Raw genomic sequence first — 22105 nt, forward strand, 5'->3', positions numbered from 1 at the left:
CTCCCTCCACCATGAATTGGTCCAAACTGGGCTGGTTAGAGGCTCCCTCCACCATGAATTGGTCCAAACTGGGGTGGTTAGAGGCTCCCTCCACCATTAATTGGTCCAAACTGGGCTGGTTAGAGGCTCCCTCCACCATTAATTGGTCCAAACTGGGCTGGTTAGAGGCTCCCTCCACCATGAATTTGCCCAAACTGGGCTGTTTAGAGGCTCCCTCCACCATTAATTGGTCCAAACTGGGCTGGTTAGAGGCTCCCTCCACAATTAATTGGTCCAAACTGGGCTAATTAGAGGCTCCCTCCACCATGAATTGGTCCAAACTGGGTTTTTTAGAGGCTCCCTCCACCATGAATTTGCCCAAACTGGGCTGTTTAGAGGCTCCCTCCACCATGAATTGGTCCAAACTGGGCTGGTTAGAGGCTCCCTCCACCATGAATTTCCCAAAACTTGGCTGTTTAGAGGCTCCCTCCACCATTAATTGGTCCAAACTGGGCTGGTTAGAGGCTCCCTCCACCATGAATTGGTCCAAACTGGGCTGGTTAGAGGCTCCCTCCACCATTAATTGGTCCAAACTGGGCTGGTTAGAGGCTCCCTCCACCATGAATTTGCCCAAACTGGGCTGGTTAGAGGCTCCCTCCACCATGAATTGGTCCAAACTGGGTTTTTTAGAGGCTCCCTCCACCATGAATTTGCCCAAACTGGGCTGGTTAGAGGCTCCCTCCACCATGAATTGGTCCAAACTGGGCTGGTTAGAGGCTCCCTCCACCATGAATTTGCCCAAACTGGGCTGTTTAGAGGCTCCCTCCACCATTAATTGGTCCAAACTGGGCTGGTTAGAGGCTCCCTCCACCATGAATTTGCCCAAACTGGGCTGTTTAGAGGCTCCCTCCACCATGAATTGGTCCAAACTGGGTTTTTTAGAGGCTCCCTCCACCATGAATTGGTCCAAACTGGGCTGGTTAGAGGCTCCCTCCACCATGAATTTCCCAAAACTTGGCTGTTTAGAGGCTCCCTCCACCATGAATTGGTCCAAACTGGGCTGGTTAGAGGCTCCCTCCACCATGAATTTCCCAAAACTTGGCTGTTTAGAGGCTCCCTCCACCATGAATTGGTCCAAACTGGGCTGGTTAGAGGCTCCCTCCACCATTAATTGGTCCAAACTGGGCTGGTTAGAGGCTCCCTCCACCATGAATTGGTCCAAACTGGGTTTTTTAGAGGCTCCCTCCACCATGAATTTGCCCAAACTGGGCTGTTTAGAGGCTCCCTCCACCATGAATTGGTTCAAACTGGGCTGGTTAGAGGCTCCCTCCACCATTAATTGGTCCAAACTGGGCTGGTTAGAGGCTCCCTCCACCATTAATTGGTCCAAACTGGGCTGGTTAGAGGCTCCCTCCACCATGAATTTGCCCAAACTGGGCTGGTTAGAGGCTCCCTCCACCATGAATTGGTCCAAACTGGGTTTTTTAGAGGCTCCCTCCACCATGAATTTGCCCAAACTGGGCTGGTTAGAGGCTCCCTCCACCATGAATTGGTCCAAACTGGGGTTTTTAGAGGCTCCCTCCACCATGAATTTGCCCAAACTGGGGTGTTTAGAGGCTCCCTCCACCATGAATTTGCCCAAACTCTGCTGGTTAGAGGCTCAATCCACCCTGATTTTCAAAACAAATGTTGGTGCCAACCTCAACTTACTACAAGGGCCAAATTCACTGCTGGTGACAAGCTCTCCTCACTGCAAGTGCCAAATACACATGTTTCAAGGTGTTTTCCTACTGTCAGAGAGGTGGTATTGAGTGTGTAAAGTGTGTAGTTGTTAGGCTGTGATGTTGGGGTAATAGAGGGTCTTTGGTGTGTTAGATGCCCCCAGACATGCTTCCCCTGCTGTCCCAGTGTCATTCCAGAGGTGTTGGCATCATTTCCTGGGGTGTCATAGTGGACTTGGTGACCCTCCAGACACGGATTTGGGTTTCCCCCTTAACGAGTATCTGTTCCCCATAGACTATAATGGGGTTCGAAACCCGTTCGAACACACGAACATTGAGCGGCTGTTCGAATCGAATTTCGAACCTCGAACATTTTAGTGTTCGCTCATCTCTATTTATTATGTATTTTGTGCACTCTTGACCCTCAAAAGAAGTCTCTTCACCGAAGACGTGGGTCTATTCTCCATCAAGGGAGTCCTGCACGGAGCAAAGAAACAGCCAGTGAAGGCTTATGCTGCTTCCCTCTCTGGGTCGATGGGGATCATAAAGATCTGACCCCACAAATCATGATGTGATGGCTTGTCCTAAAGGGAACCCCTTGGCAAGTTTGGGATCTCTAAACCACTCTCATAGTTTTATGAATGTCCGGGTCTCATCTGCAGAAAATTATTAAGCGTTATTAAAGGAATTGGACAAACCACAGAGGAAGACACAGGAGGTGTAAAATAAATAAATCATACCTATCCTCAGTTCTCCACTGCCCGTTTGGTCTTGATGGTCAAATAGGGTACATGACTTCCGGTGACCGATAGGGGGCCTCAGTGATTGTCAGTGACTTATGTGAGTGTTATCACCAATTACGTTCCATCAACTGCTGAAGCCACTGATGGAAACTGAGGCCACGGTGGTCCAAGCAGCCATTCATGGCGAAGGGCTTCTGGAGACAAACAGCACGGCACAAGATTAAAGTACACCTCCTCCATTGTTTGTCCTGTTCCTGGACAACCCCTTTAAACTCAAAAAAATTGGTGGTGGTGAGGTTTGTGGCCCTAAACCCCAGCAGTACATTGCCGGTTATTTAGGGGCCCTAAACGTCACACCAAACACTCACAATTTTGAACCTGTTGACTATTATACTTATGCTGTTCCACTTAGGCATTTTCCACAGCGTTTTTTGGCTGTGACTCACGACCAGGGGACTTAGTCTCAAGGGGGCTGATCTCGTCTTTCTGATTCTCTCTCGGCGTGCAGGAGATGCCCACTAAGTTGTCTTCCACAGAATGCTCCATGCACATGGGTGGAAGCCTGGGACTTTTTGCATGATTAAAATGTATAATCCTGTCTGCCTTTACTGTCCTGTACTGTATATAGTATTGGACTGTAGATCCCTGGTGAGGCAGGGACTCCTAGTATCGTAGATCAGTGGTCCCCAACCTTTTTTCCACCAGGGACCAGTTTCAGTAAGACAATTTTTCTATGGCCTGATGGGGGCGGGGAAGGGGTGTGGTTAAGCATGGGGTTGTAGAAAAGCACCTCCGTCATTGGTATTGCCAACGACTGGAAGTAACGCATGCGTTCCACAGTGGAACACATGGCAGAGAGATGCATAGAGAACTGCGACAGTGGTATGATTAAGACATCAAAGGATGTAAAGGGGATAGTATGGAGGCAGGCAGTAAGTGTAGAACAGAAGAAGAAGCTGCCCAAAGTTTGGTAGGCAAGTGCGGGGTAGAGCCAAGACCCGCTGCATGTCCTGCATAGTACTAGAATCCCGGACATACAGCGGGTTCCGGCTCAACCCCGGACTCTTCTCACCTTATCCCGATGAGCAACAACCAAGCTGCTGACTCCTTGCCGCTGGTACGCAGACCAGTGCGACATGCCCCGCGGCCCGGTACTGGTCCGCGGACTGGCTGTTGAGCACCCCTGTCATAGATCACTACAGTGGACTGGCCCACCAGAGTACTTCAATACAATGACGGTCCAGCGAAAGCCACCCAGATTTGATGGATACCATGTGTTATTTCCTTCGGGTTGTTGGAGGGCAGACTCCCAGACTCATGTTATCTGGTGGCCCCAACGAACCTCAGCCTGACACTGGGTCACTATGTTGTAAAGAGTCCCAGTCGGTGAGGAAATATAGCCCATGTTCAGATCAGATTTTCAAGCCTAGATGCCCCATGTACATGGGACCTTAAAGTCTAAGACAGGACTGGGAATGAGACATCAGCGGGAATCTGGGCAATGTCGGAATAGGCGCACCAGAGATCGGGATCCCATTGTGGGCCCGTTCACTGGTATTTCTCTGATGGTACTTCTAACATTCATATGACATTACTTAAAGGATTACCATATTTTTCCCCCCATTTTTTAATATTCTCCCCTTTGTTCTAACCTGCCATGGTCCAGGACCTGTTACTGTCCAGGTTTTTACATTGGGGCATGTGGGTAAGGAGTACAATAATAATAAAGCACCTGGAGCAGATGTCTTTACATTATAGTAGATGAACTGGAGCTATTGTAAAATGCGTTACGACGATGACTGTAATGGCTGGCTGGAATGAATGATTTCATGCCTATTAAATCGGCTTATAGCGCCCCGCTGAGCCCTTAATTAACATCGCATTGCCCGTAAATTTATGTGTGAATATTTAACGAAAATAGGAAATGCCATTAAAGGAGCAAAAACCAATTGGAACAAATTGCACTTGTAACTGTAAAGCCGGAATAGCAGCGGCTGCGGGAGGGTAAAGCACTGAAGGGTTTGTGGCATTGTGCGCAGCCTCCTCGCCACATTGCTCGCTCTGTAGTAAAAGGTATATGAGGGGCTGGAGAAGGCCTGGCATCTTTTTTATGGCTTTGACTAATAAAAATATTTGTCCATAAAGTTGGATTCGGTCAGGTTGCGCCGATGTAGGGTCGGGAGGATTGGTCCTGAAGCTGCGGGGGTTAGCAAGGCTTTGGAGAGCTGTGAATGTGCTGACCCCGCTCGCTTATAGAGAGCAGCGACGGCTTATAACAGTCTGGAGACCGCATTGTTTGCTATAATCTAAAGTGCATAAAACCTGCATTGTGGATCGGAGGGGTTACGTAAGGTTTCTGTTGGCAGTCTTCAGAATTGACATTATGTTGTAGGTTACACAATACATGGTTTTGCCTGGAGGGACGTTGCGTGCTTTTGTCAGCAGAAATTTTCAGTGCTGGGACTATTAATTTTCTGTGTAAAAAGTCACACGTATGGGGTGTAAGGCAGAGCATCACCCACGGCGAGCCAAAGGTGACCCTGTTAGAGAATTTTACATACAGTAGTTCCCGGGGGGTAGATATTTATAGGAATCGGTAACGGTGCTGCAGATCGACCTAGATTTTAATGTAATGTTCCTGCTATTGGAACACTTACCTGAGCGGGTGGGGGAGTCCTGATAAGGCTACGGTAGATACACCAAAGACGATGGTCGTAAAATGCAAAATCTGTTAAAAAAAGCAAGTGACTTTTCATTATTAGGGATTGTTCACACTAAGGGTAAGTTCACATGGGGCTTCTTGGTCGGAGGCCGCCTTAGGTTCCGGACCAAAATACGGGTAGCCGCAACTGGATGCCGGTGCACTGCACTCCGCTCCGGATTAGGCCCAAATGAATAGGTCTAGTCGGGAGGAGGGAGTGTCTTCAGGCCGAAACGCGAGGCGACTCCCCCCGAAAGAATGAGCATGTCCCTTCTTTTTTCCATTGATTTCAATAGGAGCCGTCTTTTCGGTCAGTATTTTGAGGCGGATACGGCCTCAAAATCCTGGTCAAAAAAAGCCCTGTGTGAACTTACCCTAATATTGTGAATGTCCATTGCTGTCATCGGATCAGAGCAACGGACGTGAACAGCGATAGGAAGACAGACACAGGCGGAGCCCCCTCCTTCAGCGTCTGTTCCCTTTGACCACATAGAGAGGAATCTGCCTGCGTTCTGAGGTCAGTGTCCATTGTTCTCAGCCTATGATGGATGAGAGCAATGGACATTCATAACAGTAGTGTGAATTTACCCTAAGTGTTATGAAGCTGGGAACTCGTGGATCACAAATCACATGCAACGTTCAACAGTGATGTTTTTGACGTACCAATGGCCGCTATTTTGTGTGCGTTCCATTTTTGACTGCCAAATGTCATCTGTTTTGCTTCCGTTTTTAATGAACCTTTAAAAACAAATTCCATTAGTCTTTCATTAGTCCATTTTTAACAGACATCAGTCTGTTTTACATCCAGTGAAAGCGGATCCACTGATTTCTACCGAGTCCCCATGTCCCTCAAAATGGACATAGGCCGTGCAGGTTAGATTTTTATTTTTATATTTTTAAGACTGGCTATGAAAAATGGTGTGTCAATGCATAGGACTTCTTCCAAGGAAAACCACCTGTGGACCTGTCCCATGTGAATATAACCCTTATAGAGATTGTGTCACCAGAAAATGTTGTATATTTTTTTTTTTAAAGCAGGTTTTTATGTTAAACATATTTTTGATATATTGTTGGTTTTTTTTAATCTTTCATGTTACTGTCTGTATAAAAAAAAAAAAATACTACATCCTGCAGTTTTAACCCTGGCCACTAAGCCTAATAATAGACTGACACCTCCCAAAATTTTTAGGTGTTTTTTTTTTTGCAGCAGCAGCAGTTGCCTGATTTACATCACAGGCAAGACATATAATAAAACAATAAAGGATCATACCTCTATAAGCATTACAATAGAAGATAAGATCTCTATAGATAACACCGATGACCCATCATTACATCCACTACTGACAATAGATGATGTCACAGCTCGTTGCTCCCCCTCCCTGCACTGAACATGCCTAGAAAACTCTTCCATAGACCTCTGACTTTTTGTTCTAGTAGTTTTAGTTTAAAAGAATGGACACCCGATGGATCCCAATATAGTAAATGGGGTCCGCCGGGCTCTGCATGTGACCACTGTTGTAGCAGTCCGCCTATCCATTGTTCTGATCCTTCGACCAACCAGTACAACGGATAGGCCGATGCTAGTGTGACCCTGGTGTAACCAGTGCACAGTGATCATGTTTTGTGGGTCCCTTCACTAATGGGGGCACATTACTGCCAGTGCATGAGGGAGAGAGCCAATAGTCCCGCAAGACCCCTGCTGCCATATTTCACCCCCATATCCCTAGGTCCCAACTTCTCCTTGTCACAGCCCAGTCCTTAGGATATGTCTTTGGTGGGGGGGGGGGGGGTCCCACTCCCACCAAGGAAGAGGATGCAGCACCCTCACACAGACGCCAAGGCTTGAAGAGACCGGATCAATGTTGCAGTCTCCTTGCAAAGTCTAGCATAGCGCCATCCCCTACACAGTGGCCATGTTCGATATTGCAGCTCAACCCCATTTATTTGAATGGACCTGAGCTGCACCTTGTTGAAAGCGGATATTTATTCCATTTGTAAGACCCCTCCCGATCTTCAGTGGATGACCTATCCGAAGGATAGGCCATCGATTAGCGAAGCCTAGAACGCCCCTGTGACTAGGAAGCTGCTCCTTTGGATTAACCATTTGAGGACGACTCTAGGATATTTACTATTTGTTTCCTTGCTCTTTACCGATCCACTTCTTGATAAAAAATCTACGTGAAGGCGATAAGCTATAGCATAGACTTGTGGCAATGAGCCCGTCTGGGGTAGTCGTGTTCCTGCGGCCGCCCATGGTTGAACAGGGGGCATATTGTTCGGCGGCGCTTAATTAACAGACTTATAATTTTCTAAAGCGGCTTCTATAAGTTACAATTCCTCTTTAGCCTGATGGACAGGAGAATAGTATGCATTGATTATGATGGACTTGTGTCATTGTGATCTGCATTTCTATAAGGTATTCCCCCTAAAGAGACGTCTTTCCCGTAGGAAAAATTCTGTAGCCCCTGGGTGGGGTGCAGCAGTTTTTTTGTTAATTAAAGCCCGACGTAGACAAAAGTGGTTTAGTAATGTTAATTACCTTCGCTTTTTTTTTTGTTTTTGTTTTTTTTGTTGTTTTTTTTTTCCGACGAATAATCCGCTCGCTTCTGAAGTCAGCCACCGGCCTGGAAAGATGTCAACTTTCTACGTTGGGACCTTGGGACACCTTGGTTAATATTAACTCTTCAGTGTTTTCTCAGCTTTGTATTGGTGTGAAATAAATCACTTTCCAGGCCTTCGCTTTCTCATTCATCTGGGAACGGAGCTGGACTGAAGGCCGCACATAATCTTCATGACGTGTTTGTCTTCTCTTCTTTAGGATATCTCCACAATAACTGGATTTCCAGAAGAGGAACAGAAGACCAGGAAAGTTCGCATCTTTGTCCCGGCACGGAACGCCATGCAGTCCGGTGTACAGAACACCAAGAAGTGGAGGCTAGAGTTTGATACTCGTGAACGGTGGGAGAACCCTTTAATGGGATGGGCATCAACGTAAGTGTCCCTAAGCCTCTCTATGTTGTGGTCTGTAACATCGCCCTCTCCTTAGGGCTCGTTCACACGGGCAAGAGGGGGCGGATTGTGACGCTGAATCCACCTCAGAATCCGCCCCCTCACAATAGAGGTCTATGTAGACCGCTAGCTTACTTTTTTACGTGAGTGGTATGTTCTGGCTCACGGAAAAAAGAAGCAAGATGTCCTTTCTTCAGGCGGATTCCGCGGCTGGGTCAGCCCCGGCGTCCGCCTCGCAGCAGCACACTCCGGACTAGGCACATTCATTTGAGCCTACTCTGGAGGGGGAAGACCGGATCAGAATCAGGACCAAAATACGCGGTCCCGGACCACGTGTGATCGAGGCCTTACTGGTATTAATCTGAGCTGCAATACCTGGCACAGCCACACTGTGCAGAGGAGCGCTCCAGTGACTACCACTTTGCCCCGTTCTTCTTGCCACCCACAATTTGTGTTTTTCCTGTGTTTCTCTTGGTTTTCTTTCGAGTACTACGCCAGTTTCCTCCCACTCTCCATAGTATGAAGTCAGTTTGAAGCACCAAGGACCAATGTGAGTGATGGCATCTCTCAGCACGGTGGGATATGCTAGCACTATATAAACAAATAAAGGACAAAAAATCTACCATTAAGGGTATGTTCACATGGACGAGTTTGAATCTGATGCAGATTACACCCCAGATCTTAAGCAAATTTTGACATTTTAAAAAATAAAAATAAAGCCGAAGTCCGCTTCCAAAACTGCTTTAAATTTAAGAAGTCTGACCAGTTTCCTCTTCGTTGAACATACCCTTAAAGGGATTTCCTGGCTGCAAATAGAGTTTGCGTACTAATGACAGATCCACAGGACGGGTTATCAGTATGTGATCCATCAGGGTCCAAATCTTGATCCCGCACAGATCAGCTGTTACAGCAGCGTCCTAGTGCCAGAAGCTGCTAATGGACAGGGACACGCAGAGGAAGTCTTAACAGCTGATCTGCATAGGGTCCGGGTGTCAGACACCAACGGATCACAAACTAATAACCTGTCCTGTGGTTAGGTATTAGTATGAAAAATCAATTTGGGGCCAGAAAACCCCCCTTAAATGGTTGTTCACGAATAGGTAAAGGATCTGATTGTACCCCAGAAGCACCGCCATCTTGTCCATGGACTATATCTGGTATTGCAGTTTATATGCATTTAAGAAAATGGGGCTGAGCTATAACAGCAGACGCAACCCAGGGACAAGAATGGCGCAACTTCTAAATAAGCAGACCCTTTTTATGTTTCTGGTTATCTCTAAAAATATGGTAGTATAAGTAGTGCAGGTCCTGCACTATACATTAGGTCCTGCACCATACATTAGGTCCTGCACCATACATTAGGTTCTCTTTTCTATACTATACTTTAGGTCCTGCACCATACATTAGGTTCTCTTTTCTGCACCATACATTAGGTCCTGCACCATACACTAGTCCTGCACCATACACTAGGTCCTGCATCATACATTAAGTTCCTCTTTTCTGCACCATGCATTAGTTCCTGCACCATACATTAGGTTCTCTTTTCTGCACCATGCATTAGTTCCTGCACCATACATTAGGTTCTCTTTTCTGCACCATACACTAGTCCTGCACCATGCATTAGGTCCTGCAGCATGCATTAGGTCCTGCACCATACACTAGGTCCTGCACCATACTGTACATTAGGTTCCTCTTTTCTGCACCATACATTAGGTCCTGCACCATACACTAGGTCCTGCACCATGCATTAGGTCCTGCACCATACACTAGGTCCTGCACCATACATTAGGTTCTCTTTTCTGCACCATACACTAGGTCCTGCACCATGTATTAGGTCCTGCACCATACACTAGGTCCTGCACCATACTGTACATTAGGTTCCTCTTTTCTGCACCATACATTAGGTCCTGTACCATACACTAGGTCCTGCACCATGCATTAGGTCCTGAACCATGCATTAGGTTCTCTTTTCTGCACCATATACTAGGTCCTGCACCATGCATTAGGTCCTGCACCATACACTAGGTCCTGCACCATGCATTAGGTTCCTCTTTTCTGCACCATACACTAGGTCCTCCACCATACATTAGTCCTGCACCATGCATTAGGTTTTCTTTTCTGCACCATACATTAGGCCCTGCACCATACACTAGGTCCTGCACCATACATTAGGTTCTCTTTTCTGCACCATACACTAGTCCTGCACCATACACTAGGTCCTGCACCATACATTAGGTTCTCTTTTCTGCACCATATACTAGGTCCTGCACCATATACTAGGTCCTGCACCATGCATTAGGTCCTGCACCATACACTAGGTCCTGCACCATACATTAGGTTCTCTTTTCTGCACCATACACTAGGTCCTGCACCATGTATTAGGTCCTGCACCATACACTAGGTCCTGCACCATACTGTACATTAGGTTCCTCTTTTCTGCACCATACATTAGGTCCTGTACCATACACTAGGTCCTGCACCATGCATTAGGTCCTGAACCATGCATTAGGTTCTCTTTTCTGCACCATATACTAGGTCCTGCACCATGCATTAGGTCCTGCACCATACACTAGGTCCTGCACCATGCATTAGGTTCCTCTTTTCTGCACCATACACTAGGTCCTCCACCATACATTAGTCCTGCACCATGCATTAGGTTTTCTTTTCTGCACCATACATTAGGCCCTGCACCATACACTAGGTCCTGCACCATACATTAGGTTCTCTTTTCTGCACCATACACTAGTCCTGCACCATACACTAGGTCCTGCACCATACATTAGGTTCTCTTTTCTGCACCATATACTAGGTCCTGCACCATGCATTAGGTCCTGCACCATACACTAGGTCCTGTGCCATGCATTAGGTTCTCTTTTCTGCACCATACACTAGGTCCTGCACCATACACTAGTCCTGCACCATACATTAGGCCCTGCACCATACACTAGGTCCTGCACCATACACTAGGTCCTGCACCATACATTAGGTTCTCTTTTCTGCACCATACACTAGGTCCTGCACCATACACTAGGTCCTGCACCATGCATTAGCCTCTCTTTTCTGCACCGTACACTAGTCCTGCACCATGCATTAGGTCCTGCACCATACACTAGGTCCTGCACCATACATTGGGTCCTCTTTTCTGATCAGAAGTGACATTAAGGCCTTGCATCACGTTCACGTTGCTTCAGTTTTCTAGGAGCTATAACTTCTACTCCATCCCACATTTTGTACCGCATTGATTTGGTTGGAGTCTCTATGTAGATGGCATTTTGCTTGCTTGGAGAATGTATACACATGGTTTGCATATCCCGCTCTTGTGTATACCTCTATGATTCGGAGCTCTGTGGGACATATGTTCTTGGTGAGAGAAATTTGTTTCTCAGAAGATTAAGTATGTAATTACCTTCTTATAATAAACATCAGAGCTGCGAACAGTCAAGTCAAGCTGCCTGCTCATGGAGACATTTCCACAGCCAAGTTTGGTCATTGTCGACCATGTAATCCCCAGCGAGCGGAGAACGTGAGCTCGGAACAGCCACCAGTCTTAATAAACACTGGAGGTCCCATGTGCCTCTCAAGGCGATTGCTGGACTTCCCATAGGTAACTGGAGGACACTACAATTCTCCTTATACCTGCCTAAACTTGATGTATTGAAAAGGAGAATTTAATTGACCAAAACGCGTAGATCACCAATTTTTTTATTTATTAAAACCAGATAGTGAAATCTACTTCTGTTTCCTAACCTGATCTGTAGATTATATTTTATTCTATTTTCTGTACATGATTATGGGGCGGCCATCTTGCCTGAGCTTCTCCTCTGCTCTTTACAGCATTCAGTGATATGCTTTACTGTAGGGCTAGGCGATTATGACCCGAATCAAAATTACGATTAATGGTGATTATTTGAAGTCATGCCCCCTTTAAAGTTCTCCTTTTTACAGTAGGTTATGTGAGTGAACCTTGCAAGATTCTCGTGAGATATGTCCAGCAATTTCATTAGGTCCAATCACAGCTGAACCAGAACTGCTATTGTACTCCGACGCCTGAAAAGTTTAGTTGGCGGAGACCCACAGGAGGTGATCAAACAGAAAAAACAGAGTTCCTCACCTATCCCTGCTGTCTTTTGGTCTTCCGACTACTGTAAGGCATGAATGAGATGACTGCTGCAAAGAAAATCCTCAAGTTTCAGTCTTTTATTAAGCTTAGTGGTCAGAGTGAAAATCTGACTCATGATAGGGAACTCTAAGGCCAATGATTGGGCCTCAGCGGTCACAAGAGTCACGCAGCATCAAGACGCTTGTGTCTGTGCGTCACAAAACAGCGTGACCTGTTGAATCCCCCATGTCGGTCAGGAGATCAGAAAACAGCTGGAAGGCGCATCGGACAACAGAAGACGCAAGTAAAACAGTTTTGGGGGTTTTTTTTGTTTGTGTTAACACCTCCCCTGGGTCTCCACTTATTATACCATGGGCCAACCTTATATACTAGAGCCAACCTCCAAAATTTGGAGCAGTTTTTTAGCTGTTTTTGCCGCAGTTTAGTCCTAATTAGACATCCTGCAGCAGACCTGACACGTAGGCTTAGACCCATGCACATGACCGAGTGCGCATCCGATATGAGGTCAAATTTGCAGCGGAAGGCACTGGGATAACACTCACAGTGACATCGGAGTGCATTCATGTCTATGGGGGCTTCCGATCCATTCCCATGACACAGAACAGGATAAGACCTGCTCGATAATCATTTGTGTCATTGGAAAGGAATGGAATGAATCCAAAGCCCCCATAGATGTGAATGCGTCACAGAATGTAGGGGTCACCGTGAGGGCCATTCTGCTGAAAACTCAGCCCTGCATTGGATACACACTCGGTAGTGTGCATGGGTTCTAAGCCTTAGGGGGCCGAGGCATGTTTTTAGCAGGACCAGGTAACTCTTATTTGTAGGGTGTCCCAACTATGACCTGAAAGATGATATTGGGTAAATGAAGGGTCAAGGATATTGTATTTTACATGGCCGATTCTTTTGTTTTCAAGGTAGATAAGCTACCGTCAGAGTTGTGTGCCAGCGACTTGCCCCCCATCCAGAACATGTGCATGCTTAACTGGGTCAGGGCATGGCGAGGTATAATTGTTGGCCGAATCACCTTTAGGTTGGAGCCCCACATTGCAAAAACATCACATTTTGACTACAGCAAAAACTCCGTTTTACAATACCTGCAAAGTAGATGGAATTCTGGCTAATCCCGTGGTTTTTCCCACAGCACTTTTTGGCTGTGTTTCACTACCTGGGGCCTTAAGGGTTAAAGGGTTTAATAGGATTTTAAAAAATTCATTTGCCATGAATATATTTGAGCTGCAGTATTGAGCACGGACACCTGTAGAGATGACCTCTGTGTCTCACTGGAGCGCCAAGACCTCCTCATTCTGGCCTAGGTCCCACGTGTAATGACCCCACTGATCAAATATGGTTTGGCAAGTCCTAAGGATTCTGATTTCCCTATTGTGCCCTCTATTGACCACACTTAAAATACCCACACTGTTCTTGTTGGGATAAAGTGACTGAGGCGGAGAGTCCTTTCTCCTCTTCTATTATTCTTCGATGCCTCAGGTCTGTGCCAGTCACTACACTGGCTGCCTATTCATTATAGAATAAGATATAAAGTTATCACCCTCATCCACAAGGCCCAACCCGTGTTCTCCGCTCACTCAATGACCTAACACTTCCATCCTCTATTATCAGAACCTCCCACGCTCGTATACAAGACTTCTCCCGAGCTGCACCACTTCTCTGGAATGCTCTACCTCCGACAATCAGATTAACTCCCAATTTCTACAGCTTCAAACACAAACTAAAGACACATCTGTTCAGACAGGCCTATCACAATTCCTAATGTAAACCCTTCTGTACTATAATTAGAATCCCCAAAATCTAACCTTCCTCTGTCTCCGCTCCCACATTACACCACATGATATGATGCCATCTCATGCTAACTTTATATGTCCAAGCTCCATCCACATGTTAAAGGACACGACTGGTGACGGCTCATAAAGTTTTATGTTTGTGTAATGACAGTCACCTCTATTACAAAAGTGTCTGACCTCTGTATAAGCAATGCCGCCCCTGCTACCTCCTGTGTCACCCCCCTCTACCTCATAGGGTGTAAGCTCTTGCAAGCAGGGCCCTCAGTCCCATTGTGTGAAGTGACTATTTCTTTGTAATGTATCTTTCTGTCTGTATTTGAACCCTACAAATTGTACAGCACTGCGGAATATGTTGGCGCTATATAAATAAAATGTATTATTATTATATGTATTTGTTATCTCTTGTAGGGCTGACCCGGTGTCTAACATGGTCCTGACATTCTCCTCTAAGGAAGATGCCGTTGCCTTCGCTGAAAAGAACGGTATGTACTATTACTAAATCGGAATGTTACTCACATTGACCCCAATGTTGCCATTATGTGAGGGTCAAATGCTGGGGTCAATGTGAGGCACACGGTGTTATTCGTTTTGTACTGCCTTGTGCTTCACATTATTAGTAATTAACCCCATCATGCACCTCACATATTAAAGGGATATTCCCATCTCAGCACATCACTGTTGCTAAGTCATCACTCCTAAGTGGTTTCCATATCTGCCATAGGGGTGAGTGGGAGTTGTGGTAACAGCACCGCAGCAGAGTCCGCTACACTGTTAGGCGGCGTACACATGACTGTGTACATGTTGCCAGCCATGATTGAACTGCAAGGGCGGCACACAGATGTCACCTGTGCACCCACCGTGCTTCCATAGCCCAGGAATAGAACCTGTCCTGAGTTTGCGCACGGCCCCATTTCCTTAGCATGAGTTCACATAGAGTTTTTTGCAGGAGGGATTTGAAGCAGAATCCACGTCTAAATCTGCCTCAAAAAGACTCCCATTCATTTCAGTAGACATTTGTTTCCTGCAAAAAGAAAAAAAAAAACTCTGTGTGAATATACACGTATAGTGCAAAATTTACATGTGTAAAGTAAAAAACTCACAAGGTCCGGGGTTAATGTGAAATATTAAAAAAAAATTTAAGAAATCAGGGCTGTAAAGTTGAGTCAGGACCAAATTTGGGTCTTCGAAAAAATAGTCTACTAGTCCTCGACCTGGACATTGCATCCCCTGTTCTCTCCACTCCATGGATTGCCTGGCCCTGACATACAGAGGGTCAGGTGACTGCTGTGGCCAATCACTGAGCTATCACATGTTTTTTGAGCCAAATCCAAGAATGGCAACAAGAGGAATGGGAGATATTTATGAAATACTTTTATCTTTTTCCCAATCCACTCCTGGATTTAGCTTAAAAAAAAAAAAAAAAAAAAAGCTACAAAATCTGCAACCAAAAAAGCTGCGTTTCTGCAACGTGGGGCTGTAGCCTTAAAGGGATTGTCCAGGAATTATAGGAAACTCAGGGACAACTAGGTTGGGTTACACTCGCTTATCCCCGGCTCTCTGTTGTACAGTCCCAGTCCTCGTATCTTCCCATGTCAGCCTGGAAGTGAAGAGGCCCACATTATACATCACTCACATACGTCACCAGTGACTGCAGGGGCCAGTGATTTGAGTCTGTGCTCATGTGAACAGAGGTATAACTTGAAGCTCCTGGTCCCCAATACAAAATCTGTAATGGGGCCTCAATTTACCTTTTTGTGTCCATAACACCATTGAGAGACCTTTGGACCCCCCGGGCTCCAGGGCTGGTGGCAGTTGCTACCTCGGCATACCCTACAGCAGTGATGCCGAACCTTTTAGATACCGAGTGCCCAAACTGCAACCCAAAACCCACTAATTTATCACAAGTGCCAACACAGCAATTTAACCTTAATACTGTACAGATCCACAAATGTGGACAGTTACAGACCCGCAAAGAACTTTCAATAATGCAAACAACTTTGTACTGCATTGGGTATAATTTTGAACAATTAATATTCCCTATTTACATCACACAGATCTGTTTTCTAGTGACCGTGCAATGTTAGTATGACCTGTAATAATATCACATGTCTGCTATAAAACAGATACTGTGTGATCTATATAATGAAGGGGCCCCCACACAGTACAATCTGCTCCACAGTTGCACCCGCACAGTACAATCTGCTCCACAGTTGCACCCACACAGTACAATCTGCTCCACAGTTGCACCCACACAGTACAATCTGCTCCACAGTGCCCCCACACACAGTGTAATCTGCTCCACAGTGGCCCCACACAGTGTAATCTGCTCCACAGTGGCCCCACACAGTATAATCTGCTCCACAGTGGCCCCCACACAGTACAATCTGCTCCACAGTTGCACCCACACAGTACAATCTGCTCCACAGTTGCACCCACACAGTACAATCTGCTCCACAGTGGCCACCACACAGTACAATCTGCTCCACAGTGGCCACCACACAGTATAATGTGCTGCACAGTGGCCCCCACACAATATAATCTTTTCCACAGATGAGTACCTATAGAGAGGGCTCTGAGTGCCACCTCTGGTACGCGTGCCATAGGTTTGCCATCACGGCCCTATAGGAACGTGAGTCTCTCTGCTTCCAGCCTGATGAGTCCTTCCTTACGTGTAAGGGAAAGAGGACCAAGACTGGACAACAGAGCCTTGGATAGGTGACTTTTTGTTTGTTTTACACCCTTCCCAGCCACCCCTATAATTCCCAGACAACCCCTTAAAACTAGAAAATTCGGTTACGTTTTGTATCATCCCGTCCCTTGAATTTGATGCGTCCTGCTGCCCGTGCGCTTCATCTGGCACAATAAGAAAACAATTTATCTCCCACTCCCCGCGCTCGTCTCTCGTGTTTACGTCTTCATGTATATAAATGTCCCTTTGATGCCCGAGCCACGTGCACCAGCGGGGGGAAAAAATTGTCGCTGACTGGTAATTTTCTATGTTTAGTTTCTGTTCGCCGTGTTTACGTCTAATCAAGCTCTAGTTATATGTCATTTTTATAGGATGGAGTTATGAGCTTGACGAGAAGAGGATTCCAAAGCCAAAATCCAAGTCTTATGGAGCAAACTTTTCTTGGAACAAGCGGACCAGGGTATCCACAAAATGAATTGTTATTGGCCGTCCGTAAGTCTGACTGTGAGCGAAGTCAGCTGCGCTGTATTTATAGCCCCGGTATAATACAACTCTTAATCTCCTAATAAATATGACCTTTAAACTACAAACACATCTTGTGGCGTCTGTTTAAAATGTTTTTGAAGTTTCCAATTGAGCCTTTGATAAATTTATCTATATTTAGAGGCGATTTAAGGGGAGTTCATAGCTCTAGGAAACCGCTGAACGCCAAGTCCGGTAATAGCAGAGTCCAAATCAGCTGCAGCGCTCAGCAATGTGACAGTATTTTCATAGACATTCGCTAATCCATCAAGAGACATTCTTGCTTTGTTCTCGCTCCTGTAGTCGGCTCTTAGATTTCCTTTCCCTCACTTTGTACAGACAATGTCAGTGCGCCTCTGTTCTCTTCATTGTCATCAGGGATGAGATTGATTTTATAGGGTAGTATACTGGAAATCGCTTCTGAACAGCACGAGAGGCATTTACAGATATGTACAAGATGTGGGATAAAAGCTCTGACAACTATTTTATACTGGGACGGATACAGTATACATGACCCTGAGGCTTTGTTGTGTGAACGCAATAAATCATGCTGGACTTAAAGTGGTCTTCCAAGGTATAACCTGTATTCTTACGGTATAGAAGGGGGAGAGACATATTAGGCTTTATGTACATGACCGAGTGTGCAACTCAAGTCTCCCCTGAGGGGGGGCTCTGATAATTATAGATGAGGTTCTATTTTGTTCTGTAACAACAGAACCCCCTACTGAAATCAGTGGGGGGCAGAAGGCAATGTGTTTGCCTTTTAGTAAAAACGTCAAACCTCCTTCAACCCGCAACTCCATTGTGTGCATGAGACCTTAGACCATTCATGCCCTGGTAAGATATATTCAAACATGACCTCCATGGTAGAAAAAAAGGAACTTGCTCTAGCCCCATCTTTTGGAAGACAGCTCTCTATAGATCAATGCCTGTTTTTTTCATAAACCCGAATAGCATAATCTAGGTCTTCTATGCATATTCCTTACCCAGACCATTCATGCCCTGGTAAGAAATATGCAAACATGACCTCCTTACTGGAAAAAAGAAACTTGCTCTAGCGCCACCTTTTAGAAGACAGCTCCTTATAGATCAATGCCTGTTTTCTCATAAACCCGAATAGCGTAATCTAGGTCTTATATCATATTCCTTACCCAGACCATTCATGCCCTGGTAAGAAATATGCAAACATGACCTCCTTACTGGAAAAAAGAAACTTGCTCTAGCGCCACCTTTTAGAAGACAGCTCCTTATAGATCAATGCCTGTTTTCTCATAAACCCGAATAGCATAATCTAGGTCTTATTTGCATATTCCTTACCTAGAATTTTTAGCAGGGCAAGCAAGTTCCAATAAGTCCCTGTACCATCTCTCCCTAATGAAACATGGTACCCCTTCTGACTCCTCTCTAGACCCCTTACATTGTCAGCCAGTACCCTGTTGAAACAGCTGTCTGTGGAAGGCTCTCTATTCCTTGTGGAGGAGGTATTCTGTCTTTGCTATTATTCCCAGATTATGCCCTTAAGTTTTATAAAAAAAAAAAACCAAAACATACATTAATCTATAGGGAGCTAAGACCTTCCAAAAGGTGGCACTAGAACGAGTTACTTTTTTCCACCAAGGAGGTCCGCATATTATTTAACCTTATGGTAGGTATCCGTGTGTGGTTGAACGTCCGCTACCACCACAGTTAGCAGAAAGAGCCACAGAAGTTGCTGTACTGCCATTAGCACAGCACCTCTTTAGCCAATGTGGTGGTTTTAAGTACTGTCGCAGTCACATGAAAAAGCCTGAGCTGCAGTACCGGTCATAGCCACACAGAGACTGACGTCTACTTGAATTTGCCATGTTGTAACAATTCAATAAGACTTTTTCTCAGAACCCTGCATGGTGTTGTTCCTCAGGGGCGTGTCCTTAAACAGTCTATGCACTTATAAGAAAGTACTGATAGCACCCAGTTGTCAATTTATCCCTGATGTTGTAGGACAAATAACAGATGAGAAGCATAACACTGGCTCAAAAAAAACATATTCTAGAATTATTTTATGGTAATACAAGAATTTAATACAGGTATAATACATTATTTATAAATTGTACAAAAGTAAATGTATCACTTTTTGTAAAAGTAGTACTGACACCCCTCTAGTCTGCTGAAACCCGATCATTTTGGTGTTTTGTTTATCCAAATCTGTTCAGCCATTCCAAAGATATAAGCCCTTTTAAGGTTGATTCAAATTATGGTATTCTTGCCAAGTGGGTGGTAACCCTGGATGTCATACAGCATATACAGACTCTGCCCCCACAGAAACCACAGTGTTCGCCCAGAGATGTGCGAGTAATTCTACCCTACGCGTGAGAAAGTGAGAAGGATATCAAGACCGACTTGGGTGAGGTCTAGAATATTGAATTGATTCTAATATAGTCTTTTACTGACAAATTCACTTTATTATTGACCTAAACTCCTAAAATGGCAGAATTGCTGATTTCAACCAATGTATGGTCAACTTCTGAAAACCGTCCAAATTGGCCAAGGGCCACCATAACAACCACCAGTGCAAGATCTACAGGTAAACTCCCCTATCCCGGACCTTATTCAGCAAGGGCCGAAGTAATTCCTCCTCATACTCCTTCACCTATTAGTAAGTCATCCTGAATCCTTGGCATTCGCTATGGCTTCTACCATGTGCTGCAATTCATCCAAGAAAATGGGGCTCCCAGACTATATCTGTCCTGGTTTAACGCGAGCATTTGACATACTGTATACTACACCCTAGAGGCATTAGGCTCAGAATAGACCTCTCTAAGTGCCCCTAATTTGTCTGACATTTGAGTGACTAGCCTATCCCTTGGCTTGTAGCTGATGAAAAGCACTCACTCTTCATAATATTGCTGCTTCCGAAACATGCATTGACTATTAACCTGTTTTGGTGTGTGTGACTGCTGGATACGCTTGTCCTCCTACCAGGAGCTACCAGGAGAGTTTACTTCCAGATGATGAGTCTCCACTTCAGTTCATAATTGTAAGGCCTCTTTGCATATGTCTTAGGGAATCTGAGTTTTAGGTGACCAGTGACTGAAGCCCTCTTGGACAGATCACTCTGTTATGTGCATGGTTCCCGAGTCCTCTTCCTTAGGTTTACTATTAGAGATGAGCGAACAGTGTTCTATCAAACACATGTTCGATCGGATATCAGGCTGTTCGATGTGTTCGATTCAAATCGAACATCACGTGGCAAACTCCAAAAAAATTTGATTCCCCTCCCACCTTCCCTGGCGCTTTTTTTGCACCAATAACAGCACAGGGGAGGTGGGACAGGAACTACGACACCGGAGGCATTGAAAAAAATCGGAAAAAGTCATTGGCTGCCGAAATCAGGTGACCCCCATTTTAGACTATAGTGGAAATAGTGGATTTCAAATCCGGGTCATATGAGAATGTGAACTTTGTGACTATGAGACAGGGATAGCTAGGGATAACCTTTATTTAGGTAGGAATGTTATTAAAAATAACTTTTTGGGGCTCTATCGGGTGTGTAATTGTGATTTTTGTGACATAAACTTTTTCCCATAGGAATGCATTGGACAGCGCTGATTGGCCAGAGTACGGAATTCGACCAATCAGCGCTGGCTCTGCTGGAGGAGGTGGAGTCTAAGATCGCTCCACACCAGTCTCCATTCAGGTCCGACCTTAGACTCCGCCTCCTCCGGCTGAGACAGAGCTGATTGGCCGAAGGCTGGCCAATGCATTCCTATGGGTATGCAGAGACTTAGCAGTGTTGAGCCAGTTCTGCTCAACTACACCGTATGCCGGTCAGCCCATCAGATGTAGCAGAGCCGAGGGTGCACTGGAACCCTTATGCACACTCGGCTCTGACAATAATTTCATTCCTATAGTGCCAACATATTCCGTAACACTTTACTGTCACTTATTCATCACGTTGTTAGGTTGAGGTAGTGACCTCTGCCAGAATACGGGTCACTTTCAGTGGTCAGTCACCTGCTCCAAATCAATCATGCATGTGCGCGCTGATTAAGATAGACTCTGACACACTGAGTCAGTTTTCATCTCAGTCCATGCAACTGGGCGCTCTAGCTGCTCACACAGAACTGAGGTTTATTGAGGAAGTTACAGTTTTTATACAGGAATGCAAGAAAGATAAGATAACGGCAGGCTGTAAGCATATACGTCTTGTATCCGAATACACTGGCGATCAGTCATTGGCTCTTAAGTTTTCAACATCTCTTAGATTTCGATTTCCCGAGAAATGATACTGTCTTTCTTGTAAACCACATGACGATTGTGTGCGTCAGCATCTGGGTGCGGTACTGGATACGGGCGCCATCTTAATGTATAAACGTTGCACAAAGAAAAATATAATTTCTTAAGCAGTATAAAGCATGTATAAAAATAAGAATAGACATGGTCTACCTTCACAGTTAAAGTTCCCCCTATTAACATCAGAGGAATATCCTGTTCCACAACAGTTTCTCCAGAAGTCTTGGGTGCTCTACCTCCATAATTCTTGAAGGATTGGTGACATATAAATGGCGGATTTAAAGCTGTGCCCCATCTATACACCATGCAGGGGAGGGACCGAATCCTACATCATATGGGTTTCCTGTGGCCCCATAACGGTCATAGACCTGCTATTTTATGGTCTCCCGCATGTCACACGTATGGCCATACTTAGCTGTCAGCTTCTCATGTCAGATGTAAACTACTGTACGTAAGATGTTCTATGTAAAAAAGTTGTCCCGTGTCTATTTAGTGGTCGCACCGTTTCCCCACCACCACCCAACTTAGACTTCTTATGCCTTTT

The 22105-nt window shown here is 45.4% G+C and overlaps 1 protein-coding gene across 1 annotated transcript in view; it reads left to right on the forward strand.

Annotated features, from left to right (window-relative positions):
• The window catches only part of NDUFS4 (NADH:ubiquinone oxidoreductase subunit S4), a 108979-nt gene extending 91622 nt beyond the window's left edge, over nucleotides 1-17357 (forward strand). The window contains exons 3-5 of the mRNA XM_075269542.1: nucleotides 7963-8135; nucleotides 14487-14560; nucleotides 17139-17357. Coding sequence (XP_075125643.1) covers nucleotides 7963-8135; nucleotides 14487-14560; nucleotides 17139-17242 — 351 coding nt within the window. The 3' untranslated portion in view covers nucleotides 17243-17357. The remainder of the gene's footprint in view (nucleotides 1-7962; nucleotides 8136-14486; nucleotides 14561-17138) is intronic.
• The last annotated feature ends 4748 nt before the right edge of the window (nucleotides 17358-22105 follow it).

Source organism: Leptodactylus fuscus, chromosome 1, assembly GCF_031893055.1.
Source record: "Leptodactylus fuscus isolate aLepFus1 chromosome 1, aLepFus1.hap2, whole genome shotgun sequence".
Lineage (NCBI taxonomy): Eukaryota > Metazoa > Chordata > Amphibia > Anura > Leptodactylidae > Leptodactylus > Leptodactylus fuscus.